The sequence below is a fragment of the Vigna unguiculata genome, chromosome 4 (genome assembly GCF_004118075.2).
Source record: "Vigna unguiculata cultivar IT97K-499-35 chromosome 4, ASM411807v1, whole genome shotgun sequence".
In the NCBI taxonomy this organism is placed as follows: domain Eukaryota; kingdom Viridiplantae; phylum Streptophyta; class Magnoliopsida; order Fabales; family Fabaceae; genus Vigna; species Vigna unguiculata.
Genome location: NC_040282.1, coordinates 19837361 through 19851378, shown reverse-complemented (window position 1 = coordinate 19851378; position 14018 = coordinate 19837361). Strand labels below are relative to the sequence as shown.

At 38.4% G+C, this 14018-nt stretch overlaps 1 protein-coding gene across 1 annotated transcript in view; it reads left to right on the top strand.

Annotated features, from left to right (window-relative positions):
- Positions 1 to 344: 344 nt before the first annotated feature.
- Positions 345 to 14018, top strand: part of LOC114181179 (valine--tRNA ligase, chloroplastic/mitochondrial 2) — a 53302-nt gene continuing 39628 nt past the window's right edge. The window contains 7 exon segments of the mRNA XM_028067540.1: positions 345 to 603; positions 754 to 844; positions 1174 to 1300; positions 1709 to 1792; positions 2919 to 3013; positions 10776 to 10867; positions 11260 to 11313. Coding sequence (XP_027923341.1) covers positions 435 to 603; positions 754 to 844; positions 1174 to 1300; positions 1709 to 1792; positions 2919 to 3013; positions 10776 to 10867; positions 11260 to 11313 — 712 coding nt within the window. The 5' untranslated portion in view covers positions 345 to 434.

The window sequence follows — 14018 nt, the reverse complement described above, 5'->3', positions numbered from 1 at the left end:
TAAAAATAAACATAAATAATATTTACAATTTAATTATAGGTAATTTTTATTTATTTTGTTGATAATTTTATTTATTTAATTTCAAAAAATAATTAAACTTTTGTAAAATTGAATAATTAAAAAATAATTAAATATTGTAAAATTGAATAAAATGTAGACTTAGAAAGTAAAATTGAAAAAAAGTATGAAAAAAAATTCTTCTTTATATAATAACATAGATAAAATAAAATAAGAGATAATTGTTTTAAATTAGCGAGAGAAACTATGAATAGCGGAGTTTCCCTTTTTCTGAAATTTAATAAGAACTGAATAAACATAAACTTTTGTAAAACATAAAATATTTGTGAATTTATTTTATCCCGGGAGGTGTGGCATTTCCCGTCCTCATCCACTTGTGCTTCTTCTGTTGCTGCTGTGAAGTGAGGCCGTCAACCATGTCCACGATGCTCTCTCTATCAGCTTCTTATTACTCCTCCTCTTCTTCTCGTCTCTTCTGCCCCTTCTCTTCTCGCCTCTTCGGCCCCTTCTCTTCTCGCAACTCTCTTATCTTTTTCCCTCATGCTCGTCGCATTCCTCTCTCTCGCACTCCTCGTAACCTTTCAGGTTCTCTTCACCTAATTCCTCCTCCTCTTTCCGACTGCATTATCTCTTCGGTTGTTACTTTCTATATGACCCCATCTTTTCTTGCATTAAGGATTGGTTTAACGTAGTTAAGTTTAACACAGTGAAATTCATTTCTTTGTTGTGTTTCAGCTGTTGCGTCAGAACAAGAAAATAGTATCTTTAAATCTCCGGAGATTGCCAAGTCCTTCGACTTTGCTGCGGAAGAACGCATATACAATTGGTTTGTATGCTTATGAAATCAGTGATATGCTGTTTTGGCACAACAAAAAGTTATTTGGATGTTATTTCTGCCGCGGAAGGACTTTGCGAGATACAAGCTTGTGCTTTAAAATTGTTTATTTTTTATCCCTTGATGTTTTGTATTGATATAAAATTTGGTTCTAGCTGTTTTTGTGCATTTTGGAGTCTTAGTAATTTCATTCTTGGTTTCCCTCGTTTCTGTTGGCTTTTAAGTTGTAAGGGTTCTGACTTTCAAAGTGCACTACAACATCTCGTATTTTTGTATGTTTTTATTTGAGCTATGTTATGATTGTGATTATTGGATGTTAGGTGGGAGTCTCAAGGGTATTTTAAGCCGAACTTTGACAGGGGAAGTGATCCTTTTGTGATACCAATGCCGCCGCCTAATGTTACTGGTTCTCTGCACATGGGCCATGCCATGTTTGTGACACTTGAGGTTTTAATTTTTCATTTAATTTCTTGTCCATGCATGTTATTTATGTAGACTATGTAACAAACAGTAATGCAGTTAAGCGTATTTTCTATATTTTGGTTCTTAAGGTTTCATCTTTTTTTCTATGATGTAGTAAGGTAATTATAACAATGAATTTCCGATTCAACTCATTCAACATTTTTAAGACATATATTCTTTTGGTTGGTTGCTTTGTTATCTGTGTGCATAGGGTGTTTAATATCAAATAGGGGAAAAAAAAGAAACAATGTTATTTCTTTCCTTTTTATGTTTCTCTCTTGTCTCAAATTGTTAAGTGAGACCGAGTTGTGGGTGCTCTGTAAACATTTTACAATTTATGTGTGTAATTTATGTATGTTTTTCTTATCATGCTTATCCATATATCTCATGCAGGATATTATGATTAGGTACAACCGCATGAAGGGAAAGCCAACGCTTTGGCTTCCAGGGACTGATCATGCTGGAATTGCAACTCAGGTTTGTTAATTGTTGTGCTGGATTTTGTTATTCATTTTACTTCTCTCTCTGTTTGTTTGTTTGTCCCTCTATCTATCTATCTATATAGCAGAATAAGATGTAAGACATTTTTTCTTTCTAGGCTTGACTCTGACCATTATTTTTGATAGACTTTGGAGTTGTTTTAGGGAGTTTACTGAAGATAATTAGTTTTCCATGTAGTTTGGATGTGTTCTAGTGAATTTGCTTTAGGGCTTCGACATGATGTTTTTAGTGATGGCTTGTTGCTGTTGTGAATTAGCAGTAAATTGTAAATACTGGGTGTTTAAATGAAAATAATGGACCTCTTCTTAAATTCTACAACTTTTGGTAGGAAAAGGGAAGAAAAGCTTTTGTAGGAAGAGAGTTGAAAAGATAAAAAACTACTGTTATCAATCAAATGAATTCACATATTTACAAAACAGTTAGAGAAGACACTTGGGGATGATGTCACAGTGACAACTGTGTAACTACGTGAACAGAAAAGCAACTGATTGAACAATTTTCAGGTGACAAATGTGTAACTAACTGAACTACAATCCACAAGAGTCAGTAAGGATGCTGCACTTTTGCTATAATTATTAAGGAAAATTAATACTGTTCTGTTTATTATGAGATAATATTTTAATGAGCCTTCTAGTGGATGTACATGACTATGATAGTTTGATAAGTTCTCTAGTATATCTGCCTTATTCTTTTATTGGATTCCTTTTGCTTCTCTTATGTTCTTGTTATCAACGTTTTTATTGAAGAAAAGAATCCTAGAAAATGTGTAATGTTAACACTGATTTATTTTTGCTATTGTTGGATTTCGAGTTTTGTGGCCAGATTTATTGCAGGATATCTTTGTCTATATGAATTTCTTCTTCAGTTTTTTTTTTTTTATTAAAATTTTAAATGCCTCCTATTCTTCCCAAGGTCCACCTTGACAATTATGTCATTCAACATTCAATTGTTTTGCAGTCTCTTACTACACAGTTTTATATTGCAGTCTCTAACTACACAGTTTTATATTGTCAGATAGAATTTTATACCCCGTCCTTGTTTTTCTTATGTCATTCAGTTGAATATCTTAGTTTCCCACTCAATTTTGTTTTCTTTCTCCCAGTTGGTTGTTGAAAGAATGCTTGCTTCCGAAGGAATAAAAAGGACTGAAATGAATAGAGATGAATTCACAAAAAGGGTTTGGCAGTGGAAAGAGAAGTATATCTTCATATCCTTGCTTGTTTTTCTTCCATCTGCATTTTTTGTTTATGTGCAGCCAGCCAATGAATTGCCCATATCAAAAGAAGGGACTGAATCCCATCATTTCCTATCACAAGAGATTAGAATCTGCAAAATTGTAAAAACCTTTGGTGTATGAACTATGTAAAAGGATAAATGTTAACAGATAAGAATCTGATCTAAAAAGATAAATGTTAACCATTTCTCAATATTTAATGTCTAAACTATGATTTTCTCTAATATCCTAGTTCCACTTCCGTAATAATATAGTCTTACAGGAAAGTGATTTGGACCACTAACTTGGATAATCATATATGTTCATTTATTTGAGTTTCTCTTACTTGAGACTGAGACTTTAAAATATATGAGTAGTGGACAACAGTACCACTCTCCTCCTCTTCTATTTATAATGAAGCAAGTACATATGAAAAGACTACTCTAAGATACTAGGCATGATTAGATGCAGCAGTAGATATGGCAGTAGTGGGTTTCCCACACCCAACACCCTATACATAGGGTTAATGATACAATAGGTAATAATTCTAACACTCCCCCTCAAGCTGGAGCATACAAATTGTATGAACCAAGCTTGGAACAAATGAACTCAATCCGAAGTCCCCTTAATGACTTGGTCAACACATCTGCAAGTTGGTCATTTGACCTAACGAACTCAGTACAAATTTTCTTGGTCATCAATTTTTCTCGAACAAAGTGGCAGTCAATTTCTATGTGTTTAGTTCTCTCATGAAACACTGGATTTGATGCAATGTGGAGAGCAGCCTGGTTGTCACAGTACATCTTCATGGTCTGAATTTCACAGAAGTTAAGCTCTCGAAGAAATTGCTTTACCCATATGAGTTCACACGTGAGAGACGCCATTGCCTGATATTCAGCTTCAGCGGTGGATCGAGCCACTACATTTTGCTTCTTACTTTTCCAAGAGATAACATTTCCTCCAAGGAGGACACAATATCCCGTAGTAGAGCGTCTGTCAATAGGAGAGCCTGCCCAATCAGCATCACAGTACCCAGAGATTTGAACATTTCCTTTATCTTCATATAGCAAACCTTGTCCTGGAGCCTTCTTGAGGTACCTTAAAATACGGATGATGGCATTCCAATGTCCAAGACATGGAGTCTGCATAAACTGGCTAACAATTCCAACTGCGAAAGATAGATCAGGCCTCGTAATAGTGAGATAAATTAACTTTCCAACGAGCCTCCTATATCTCTCTGGATCGGAGAATAATTCGCCTTCTTCTGTTGTTAACTTCTGATTTGGGTCCATAGGACTCTCTACTGGTCTGCAGTCAATCATACCTGTTTCTTGTAATATATCAAGAGCATATTTCCTTTGAGAGATTACAACTCCATCTTTTGACTGAGCTACGCCCAAGAAGTATTTGAGGCTTCCGAGATCCTTGGTTTGAAAATGTTTACACAAGTGCTCCTTCAGTTGAGATATTCCAGTAGTATCATTTCCTGTAATAACAATATCATCAACATATACTATTAGGTAGACACATTTCCCAGGAGAGGTATGTTTGTAAAAGACTGAGTGATCTGCCTCACTGCGTCTTAACCCAAATTTCTGAACAATGGAGTTGAATTTTCCAAACCAAGCTTGTGGTGATTGTTTGAGGCCATATAAAGATCGATGCAATTTGCATACCATACCAGACTCCCCCTGAGCAACAAACCCAGGAGGTTGCTCCATGTAAACTTCCTCCTCAAGATCACCATGAAGGAAGGCATTTTTGATATCCAATTGATGAAGCGGCCAGTGACGAATTGCTGCCATTGCAAAGAAGAGGCGAACAGTAGTCATCTCGGCCACGGGAGAGAAGGTGTCACAATAGTCAAGGCCATAAACCTGAGTGTACCCTTTTGCAACCAATCGGGCTTTGAGTCGATCAACCTGACCATCGGGGCCAACTTTAATTGCATACACCCATTGACAACCAACAACTTTCTTACCCGAAGGGAGGGGCACGAGCTCCCAAGTATGATTGCTTTCAAGAGCCTGCATCTCTGCAATCATGGCTTGTCGTCATCCAGGATGATCAAGTGCTTCATTCACATTTCTGGGAATAACAACAGAAGACACTGAGGATAAAAGTGAACAATAGGAAGGCGATAATCGGTGATAGCTAAGAAAATTGTAAATGGGATGTGGATTTCGAGAGGAACGAGTACCTTTTCTGAGAGCAATGGGCCAACCTGAATCACCTTCACCAGGAGTCGTGGGATCAAGAGACGAGAGAGAAGAATCTGAAGTAGGGGATTCACCATGTTCTTGAACAACTGGACTATTCGTCGGCATCCTATGTTGGAGAGAATCAATAGGTGGAGATGATGGCTCAGGAGGACTTTGGTCGAGACTACAGGGACATTGGAAATATTGTACTCAACGACGGGAATAGGAAGAACCTGCTGTATGACATGGACATCTTGAACAGATGGAGAGAAGTAAGGGGTCTGTTCAAAAAAAGTATCATTGGCAGACATGTAATATTTCTTGGTTTCAGGAGAGTAACATCGATACCCTTTTTGAAGTCGTGAATAGCCCAAGAAAACACATTTGAGAGAGCGAGCAGAAAGCTTGTCTAACCCGGGAGACATGTCATGAACAAAACATACACAACCAAAAACTCTAGGAGAAGTGTGAAAGAGAGGATTTTCTGGAAACAGAATGGAGAAAGGGACCTTATGATTGAGAGAGGAAGATGGCATCCGATTAATAAGAAAACCTGCAGTTAAGATGGCATTTCCCCAGTGATGGACAGGAACGTTGGTACTAAGCAAAAGGGTACGAGCAGTTTCAACTAAGTGTCTATTTTTTCTTTTTGCTATACCATTTTGTTGTGGCGTATGAGGACAAGTAGACTGGTGCAGGATACCATGGGAACTCAAAACATTAGAAAGAGCAGACGAAAAATACTCTTTGGTATTGTCACTTCTTAAGATTTTAATTACTTGACCAAATTGATTCTTGATTTCATTCAGAAAGGATGTGAAGAGGGATAATAATTCAGAACGATCTTTCATAAGATAAATCCAAGTACATGTCGAATATTCATCAATGAAAGTAACAAAATACCTAAAGCCAAAAGATGAGACACGACTAGGTCCCCAGATATCGGAATGGATGACAGAAAAACTAGAAGTACACTTTGATTGAGACCTTTTAGGAAAGGTAGATCTAACATGTTTTCCTAGTTGACATGACTCACATTCTAAAGTCTGGAGACGACTAAGTTCAGGAAACATTTTCTTTAACTTGGACAGGTGAGGGTGACCAAGCCGATCATGTAACATTTTAGGATTGGGAGCTGCAACACATGACACACGTGGACGAGATCCAAAATGGTATAATCCGCCCGCTTCATATCCTTCTCCAATCTGTCTCCCCGAGCCACGCTCCTGTATAACAAAAGATTTGTTATCGAAGGTTACAGAGCAATTCAATGTTTTGGTTAACTGACTTAAGGAAATTAAATTGAAAGGACAATTAGGGACAAAAAGAACATATTTTAGATTTAAGGACGAACATAAGATGGCTTGACCGACTCCCTTTGAGGATGTTTTAGAACCATTTGCGAGGGTTATAAAATGAGATTTTTCTTGGAATGAAATGGTTGAGAACAAGGAGGTATTACCAGAAATGTGATCAGAAGCACCAGAGTCAATTACCCATGAATTGTGACCTTCCATGGATTGAGAGATGCAAACAGTTGATGTACTTGGAGCTTGAGATGACTGTGCCAAGCTGTTGGATTTGAGGCGTAGGTACTCTTGATACTCGTCCTCAGTGAACTTGGAGTCAGTAGTCTCTGCCTGGGAGACATTGGTTGTTTTGGCAGGAAATCCATGTAAAGTGTAGCAGTTTTCTTGGGTATGACCCATCCTTTTACAATACGTACACTGAGGACGCCCACGACCTCCACGTCCACCTCCTCTAGTTACACGACCTCCTCTTTCTCGGGTGGCGACCATGACAGATGGTTCCATTACAGCAAGAGTTTCTGGAGTTTGAAGAGTTGGAACACGTATCATGCGGGAGATCAAAGTTTCCATGGAAGGAATCTCATGAGAGGTCAAAAGCTGATCTCGGATATGATTAAAGTCTGGGTGTATAGCGCGGAGGATCATTACCATATAGTACTTGTCAAGCTTTTTCTTCATTTCATCTAGAGAGTCGACTTCCAAGAACATTCGAAGTTCTTCCACAACAGCTTGAGCGTCATTCATGAATGACATCATATCATGGTTAGTCATTTTCATAGATGCCAACTTGTTCGCCGAATCATAGAGGCGTTGAATATCATTTGCATAGATATTCTAAGTTCGCTTCCAAAACGAGTGGCAAGTTTTGAAGGCCTGTAGGGACATCAAAAGTCGTGGTTCCACCGACTGCTACAATAGAGCACATAGTTGGAAATCTGCTTGTTTCCACTGTTCAGCTTTTTCAGAAGGTACGTGACTGCCATCTTTCTCAAGGTGTTCGTGGTGTCCTTGACCGAGAAACCACATCTCGACGACAGCGGACCAAGATAAGTAATTTTGGCCATTTAGTTTCTCGGACGTAATGCAGGGGCTTCCGGAGAATGAAATAGCACTCCCAGTACCTCCAGTGGCCATGATATGATCAAGAGAATAAACAAAAACAGAGAGGATCTCGGAAAACAGTGAAACAGTGACGATTTTCGAATTTGAAAGTGACGATTTCCACAAGAGGTGCTACTGGACTTCACCGGAACAGAGATTTGAGGGTCAAAACGGGTAGAGGCTCCGGCTCCGGCGACGGTGGTGGCGCGACGACGAACTGGCGACTGGAAGGCGGCGCGTGGGCAGCACGCGCCTGACTGCAGTGAACAGAGATGACGCGCGTGTAGGCGCGTGGCGACGGCGCTGCCTGCAACACCGGCGGGGTTGGCTGTCGCGCGGAGAGGCGATTCAGATCAGGTGGTTTCCGGAAGGAACTGCGTCGGTGGACAGCGGCGGACGGTGGCGGACAGTGTTGAAATGTTGTTTGACAGTGTTGGGTAGTTCACAAACGAGGTTAAACGAACTTGGACAGCCGCGGACAGTGGCGGTGACTAACGGCGATCAACCGCGGACAGCGGTGACAGACCAGATGAGACAGAAACCAGAGCGAGATCGACCCGCTCTGATACCAACTTGAGACTGAGACTTTAAAATATATGAGTAGTGGACAACAATACCACTCTCCTCCTCTTGTATTTATAATGAAGCAAGTACATATGAAAAGACTACTCTAAGATACTAGGCATGATTACATGCAACAGTAGATAGTTTCCCACACTGAACACCCTACACATAGGGTTAATGATACAATAGGTAATAATTCTAACACTCTTGTTTATCTTTTCCTATCTTAATAAGATCTGGATATCAAAATCTTGATTGTAGATCCTTATTTTATTAAGAGAATTTTTAGATAGGATTTTGTCAAACGTGTAGATAAGCTGGTAGTTTGCTACCCCTATTTGAGGGAATATTCATGGGGTTGGATGGTCACAAAAGGCAGGGTAGTAATAGGAGAAACGGGACATTATTGTTAGTTGGTTAGAGCCTAGGGGTGGATAGAGAACTTTTCTCTGAGGAGACAAGATCTGGGTTGTTTTTCAAATACTTGGGTAATGTTTTCTGGTTTCCTAATGTTCCTGCCAGATGATGACCAACTCGAATTTCTCACTGCTTTTCTGTTTTACCTTTTCTCCTCTATCACTTCGTCCCTTTATCCTTAGGTTTGTTTGGCCCCTTCCGCTTTCCATGTGTAGTCCCCATTTCTCTTGGTCATAACCTCCTTTGGTTTCTTACCGTTATAGCACATGTCTTCCTTCTAGCCCCCCTTAGGCCTTTCGCACCATTGGGCTCTCCTTTGTCCTGGGAGGGGTATTGGGCTAGGCCCAATATGATCATGACCGACCACCTAAGAGTGCCTCAAATAGTAGTTTAGCAACTATCCAATAATAATTTATCATATGGTGCCACAGTTCCTCATTTATTTGAAAATATAGGAGAGGGCCATTGTATGCAACCTTTCCCTTTATATGCCAAGGTGATATTTCCGGACTCAAACCCATGACCAACTGAATTTGAATTGAAGCGTTTTGAGCAAGTGTTCTATTGTAAATAAGGGACTATTGGGATAAATATCCTAATATTTCTTTAGTAATTAGGAAAAATATCCCTAAAATATACACTATTGCTTGTATATGTTGATGACATGATTATTGCAGGAGATGATGAAATAGAAAGTTGACTCTAAAAGAAAAAATTGGCTGCTCAACTTGAGATTAAAGTCCTGAGAAAGCTTAAGTGTTTTCTTTGAATAGATGTTACTTATTCGAAAAGGGGGATTTTCATCTCCCAATGAAGATATTTACTTAATCTCTTCAAAGAAATAGGTAAGATGGGATGTTGGACCTAAGGATTGAGCAATATCATAGATTTGGAAGTGAAGAGAGTTCTTCGGTAGAAAAAACCCCAATATTAGAGATTGGTTGAAAATCTTATTTATTTATCACAAATGAGACTAGACATTGCTTATGCAGTTAGTGTTGTAAGCTAGTTTATGCATGATCTGAGAGAAAGACACATGCATGCAATTGAAAAAATTCTTCATTACATGAAGTCAAGCCCATATAAGGGGCTACTATGGAGGAAAAAGGGAAACTTTGGCCTTGAAGATATATACTAATGTAGACTTTGCATGTTTCATTATTGACATAAAATCTATCTCTAGATGTGGTGTATTCCTAGGAGAAACTGTGGTGTGACTTAGGGAAGCCAAAAGTAGGATAGGGCTTGTAGTTCAAATGCTTGAGGTGTGTGTCAAGGATTTTGGAGGAAAATCATATTGGATGACCTTAATATATAGGTTGAGATCCCTATGCAATTGAAATGTGATAACAAGTCCACCATAAACATTGCTCATAATCCAATATATGATAAGACCAAACATATGGAAATTGACAGACACTTCATCAAAGATAATCTTGGGAGAGGCCAGATGGTTACAAACCATGTCCCTATAGGATTTCAATTAGTTGACATCTTCACCAAGTGACCTCCTCTGGGCAAATTCCAAGATTTTGGAGGCGTGTTGGGGATGATTGATATTCATTTACCAATTTGAGGAGGTGTGTTCTAAATAGCTGACTATTGGGATAATTTATCCTAATGCCTCTAGTAATTAGGAAGCATATCACTAGAATATACGCATTCATTTCCGCGTGTTTTATTTCCTTTTTTAAGGGAGTGTGATAGTTACAAATAGAGGAGTTGGGTTGGGAATCTAATTATCTTGATTCCTGTTAGAATATAATCAGTGATTACATATTTCTAGGAAATCAACCGTTACATGATCTCGTAAATTAGGATGATTGATTCCATATTATTATGTGCCTTTATTGTAATTGATTCTATTCAATAGTATAAATACATATTGTGTGCTCTGCATTATACACACAATACATTCAGAACATATACAATTCTATAATTCCAAATAATAAAATATTTCTTTTCTCCCTCATTTTTATTGTAACATTCAACTATAATTAACACACAATCGGTAGATTGAATCATGACGGTTTTGCATTTTGTAGAAATAGATATTGCCTTGGATTAACTTATTAGTATAATATTGTTATGATATATTTTTATTCTTCCTCTCCATCCTTCTCAATCTCATAATATTTGCTTACTTCATTCAGATATGGTGGAACTATCACAAACCAGATCAAGAGACTTGGTGCTTCTTGTGATTGGTCTAGAGAGCACTTTACACTTGATGAACAACTAAGTCGTAAGACAATTTTCTACTTGTTAAAACTCTCACTAAGAAAAGTCTGTAAGCATATTTTGGAAAACTTATGGTCTCTTAACATACAAATATGGACAGTTGGTCCTAATTTTAATTTTTTGATAACTGCTTTTATTTAGTGCTATTATTACTTTTCAATATCCGTTAAATTTAACTGATTTTTATCATATGGTCTCTTAACATACAAATATGGATAGTTGGTCCTAGTTTTAATTTTTTGATAACTGCTTTTATTTAGTGCTATTATTACTTTTCAATATCCGTTAAATTTAACTGATTTTTATCATTGATGTAGATCCAACTTTGTTGCATAGTTAGCATTTGTTTATTCATGCCATGATATATACTGATACCTCACCTTATAATTTGTGCAGAAGCTGTAGTTGAGGCATTTGTTAGACTTCATGAGAAAGGTTTGATTTATCAAGGTATATAATGAAGTTACAACATAGTATATTTCATTTACACTTCTGTTTTGGTGTTAGTTTGATTTAGCTTACTTTTAAGAAATAATTGTCCGTGTTGGTGTGAGTTTTATTAGAATATAATCAGCTGTTACAAATTTCTAGATAATCAACCGTTACATAATCTCAGAAATTAGTATGATTGATTCCTAATTATTAGGTGTCTTTATTGTAATTGGTTCTATTCAATAGTATAAATACATATTGTGTGGTCTGCATTAGACACACAATACATTCAAAATATATACTCAAGCAACCGAAGTATCAATTGCAGCGTGCTCAAAACAGAATGATAATCAAGCTAATTAAAAGAACGATTAAGTCCAAATGACTCCACTGGTAGAGACGATTTGAGCACAAACTGCAAAGTAGACATCTAGCTTTGACGAAATATATGGAGATGTTTCAGTGACAAAGAAGGTTACTACACTCCACATGACAATGGCCAGCGTATATCATCTTGGCTGGCAGCAGACAAAGGGCAGTAGTCAGCTAACAACAACTATGGAGAATAATATTAAATGGAGGTTCACAACCACATAACTTCAATTAGGATGAATCAGTCCAAGAAGATTGCCATCAACGACATATGGTGGCCAGCAGTGGCAAACAACAATAGATTATGACAGAGAAGATTATCATCAACGACAAATGGCAGCCAACAGTGGAGGACAGCGATAAACTGCGGTCAGACAAGATTACCATCAACAATGGATGGTGGCCTACAATGGCTGACAGCGAAAACTGCGGCAGACTAGATTGTCATTTCTGAACGGTGTGGACAATGCCAAATAGACTAAATTCCAGTAGCCAGGCTCGAGACAAATAAGCTATTCCTTGTAGGCTTGACAAATTTCCCAAATCACTGGGAGTAGACCAGAAGCAGACTCCCCCTCACGCTGTGAGCAACCTTCAACCCCATAATTTTGGTTGTGAAATTCCTTGGTTGGCTCAGAACTTATCCAGATAGTTGGTAGCAAGATAAGCCAAATCCCAAGTGCATGATAATTGTGTTATTAAGGAAATAAGTTCTCTTCTGATAGAGATGTCAATATCTCTAGCTTTGTGAACATGAGAATGATTCGTGATAGGGTTGTTCACTTGGAGAGTATACGTGCAAAGATGCACATAACATGTTGAGCTCGTTTGACACCCTTGGCAAAGACAGAATACCTCATGCCTTCATATATTTGCAGAGGAGATTAAACTGCATTTCACATGATGAAGGTACTCCACATGTGCTAGTGAGCTTTGTACAAGAAGACACATGGTTGTGAAAATATTTTTGAGGGCTTGATAAAAAATGGAGAGGCAAAACGAAGGAGTTGCGAGGAAGAAGATGATGGCTCAGGCATTGAAGCTGTTACCAGTGACAAACCTGGTTGCCATCAACAGTGACAATAGACTCAAATTTGTAGTGACATTAGGATAAGGAGAAAACAAGGAGATCCACCAAACGACTTCGAACAAAATGAGACTTCACACAACACCTTAGACTGGAGGCAATAGCGTGTTACGAGCAGAGAAAAAGATATATTGCAGAAACGCAATAAACAAGAAATCATAGGGTTCCAAGAGAGAGGAAAAACTTAGGACACCCACCAAATGACTTCGAAACTAGGAACCAAGGGAATAAATGGACTCAGCTTACTCCGGCGAGTCGTACGATGATGACATGAAGAAGATCAGACCACTGGAAGACGGCGCGTGAGACTTACGCGCTCAACAACGGCGAGAAGAACTGGCACGCGTGCCTTGATCCCGGTAGGGTTGGACGTCGCTTGAGGAGGTGACCCTGATCTGGTGGTCGTCAGACGGTCGCCGGACATAACTGCGATGATAATCGCGGGCGGACGGCGACGGTGGAAGGCGGCAGACAGAGGTGCACTAGTAGAGAACAGTGGTTCACATTGTTGAATAGATAAAAAAAGAGAGTGGGTAGCTTTAGATAGTGATGAACTGAGTTGGACGGCGCTGGCAGGTGGCGGCGGCAAACAATGGACAACAATGAAAATGCGGTGGACAAAACTGAGATTAGGAGAGCAAGATCCACATTGAGATACTTCATACATGAGTCTTTGAAAGACTTGACTCCGGCAGTCGTCGGCAGCCACTGGCCGTCGGCGAGCAACACAAATAGGACCGAGAGAAAATTAAACCACTTGCTCTGATACCATGTGAAAATAAAAGAATAATACACAATTGGGGGGTCTTTAAAAGATCTCTCTCATAACTTTCTATTTATAATGATAAAATATGATACAATGGAAGATGAAAGATCAAAAGACTACTCTAAATACCTAGGTACAACTCATGGGGTGCACTAGACTCATAAGTGTAGCTGGAAGTAGTTCCCAACATACCATGTGAAAATAAAAGGATAATACACAATTGGAGGGTCTTTAAAAGATCCCTCTAATAACCTTCTATTTATAATGATAAAAACTGTTACAATGGAAGATGAAAGATCAAATGACTACCCTAAATACCTAGGTACAACTCATGGGGTGCACTAGACTCATAAATATAGTTGGAAGTAGTTCCCAATGCATCACTCCCTATTTTAGACTTAATAATTACTCTAACATACATAAATTTGATAATTATTCCAACAGGAAGCAATAGCCTACAAGTTTCAATTACCTGTCACAACTAAGATACATCTAGTT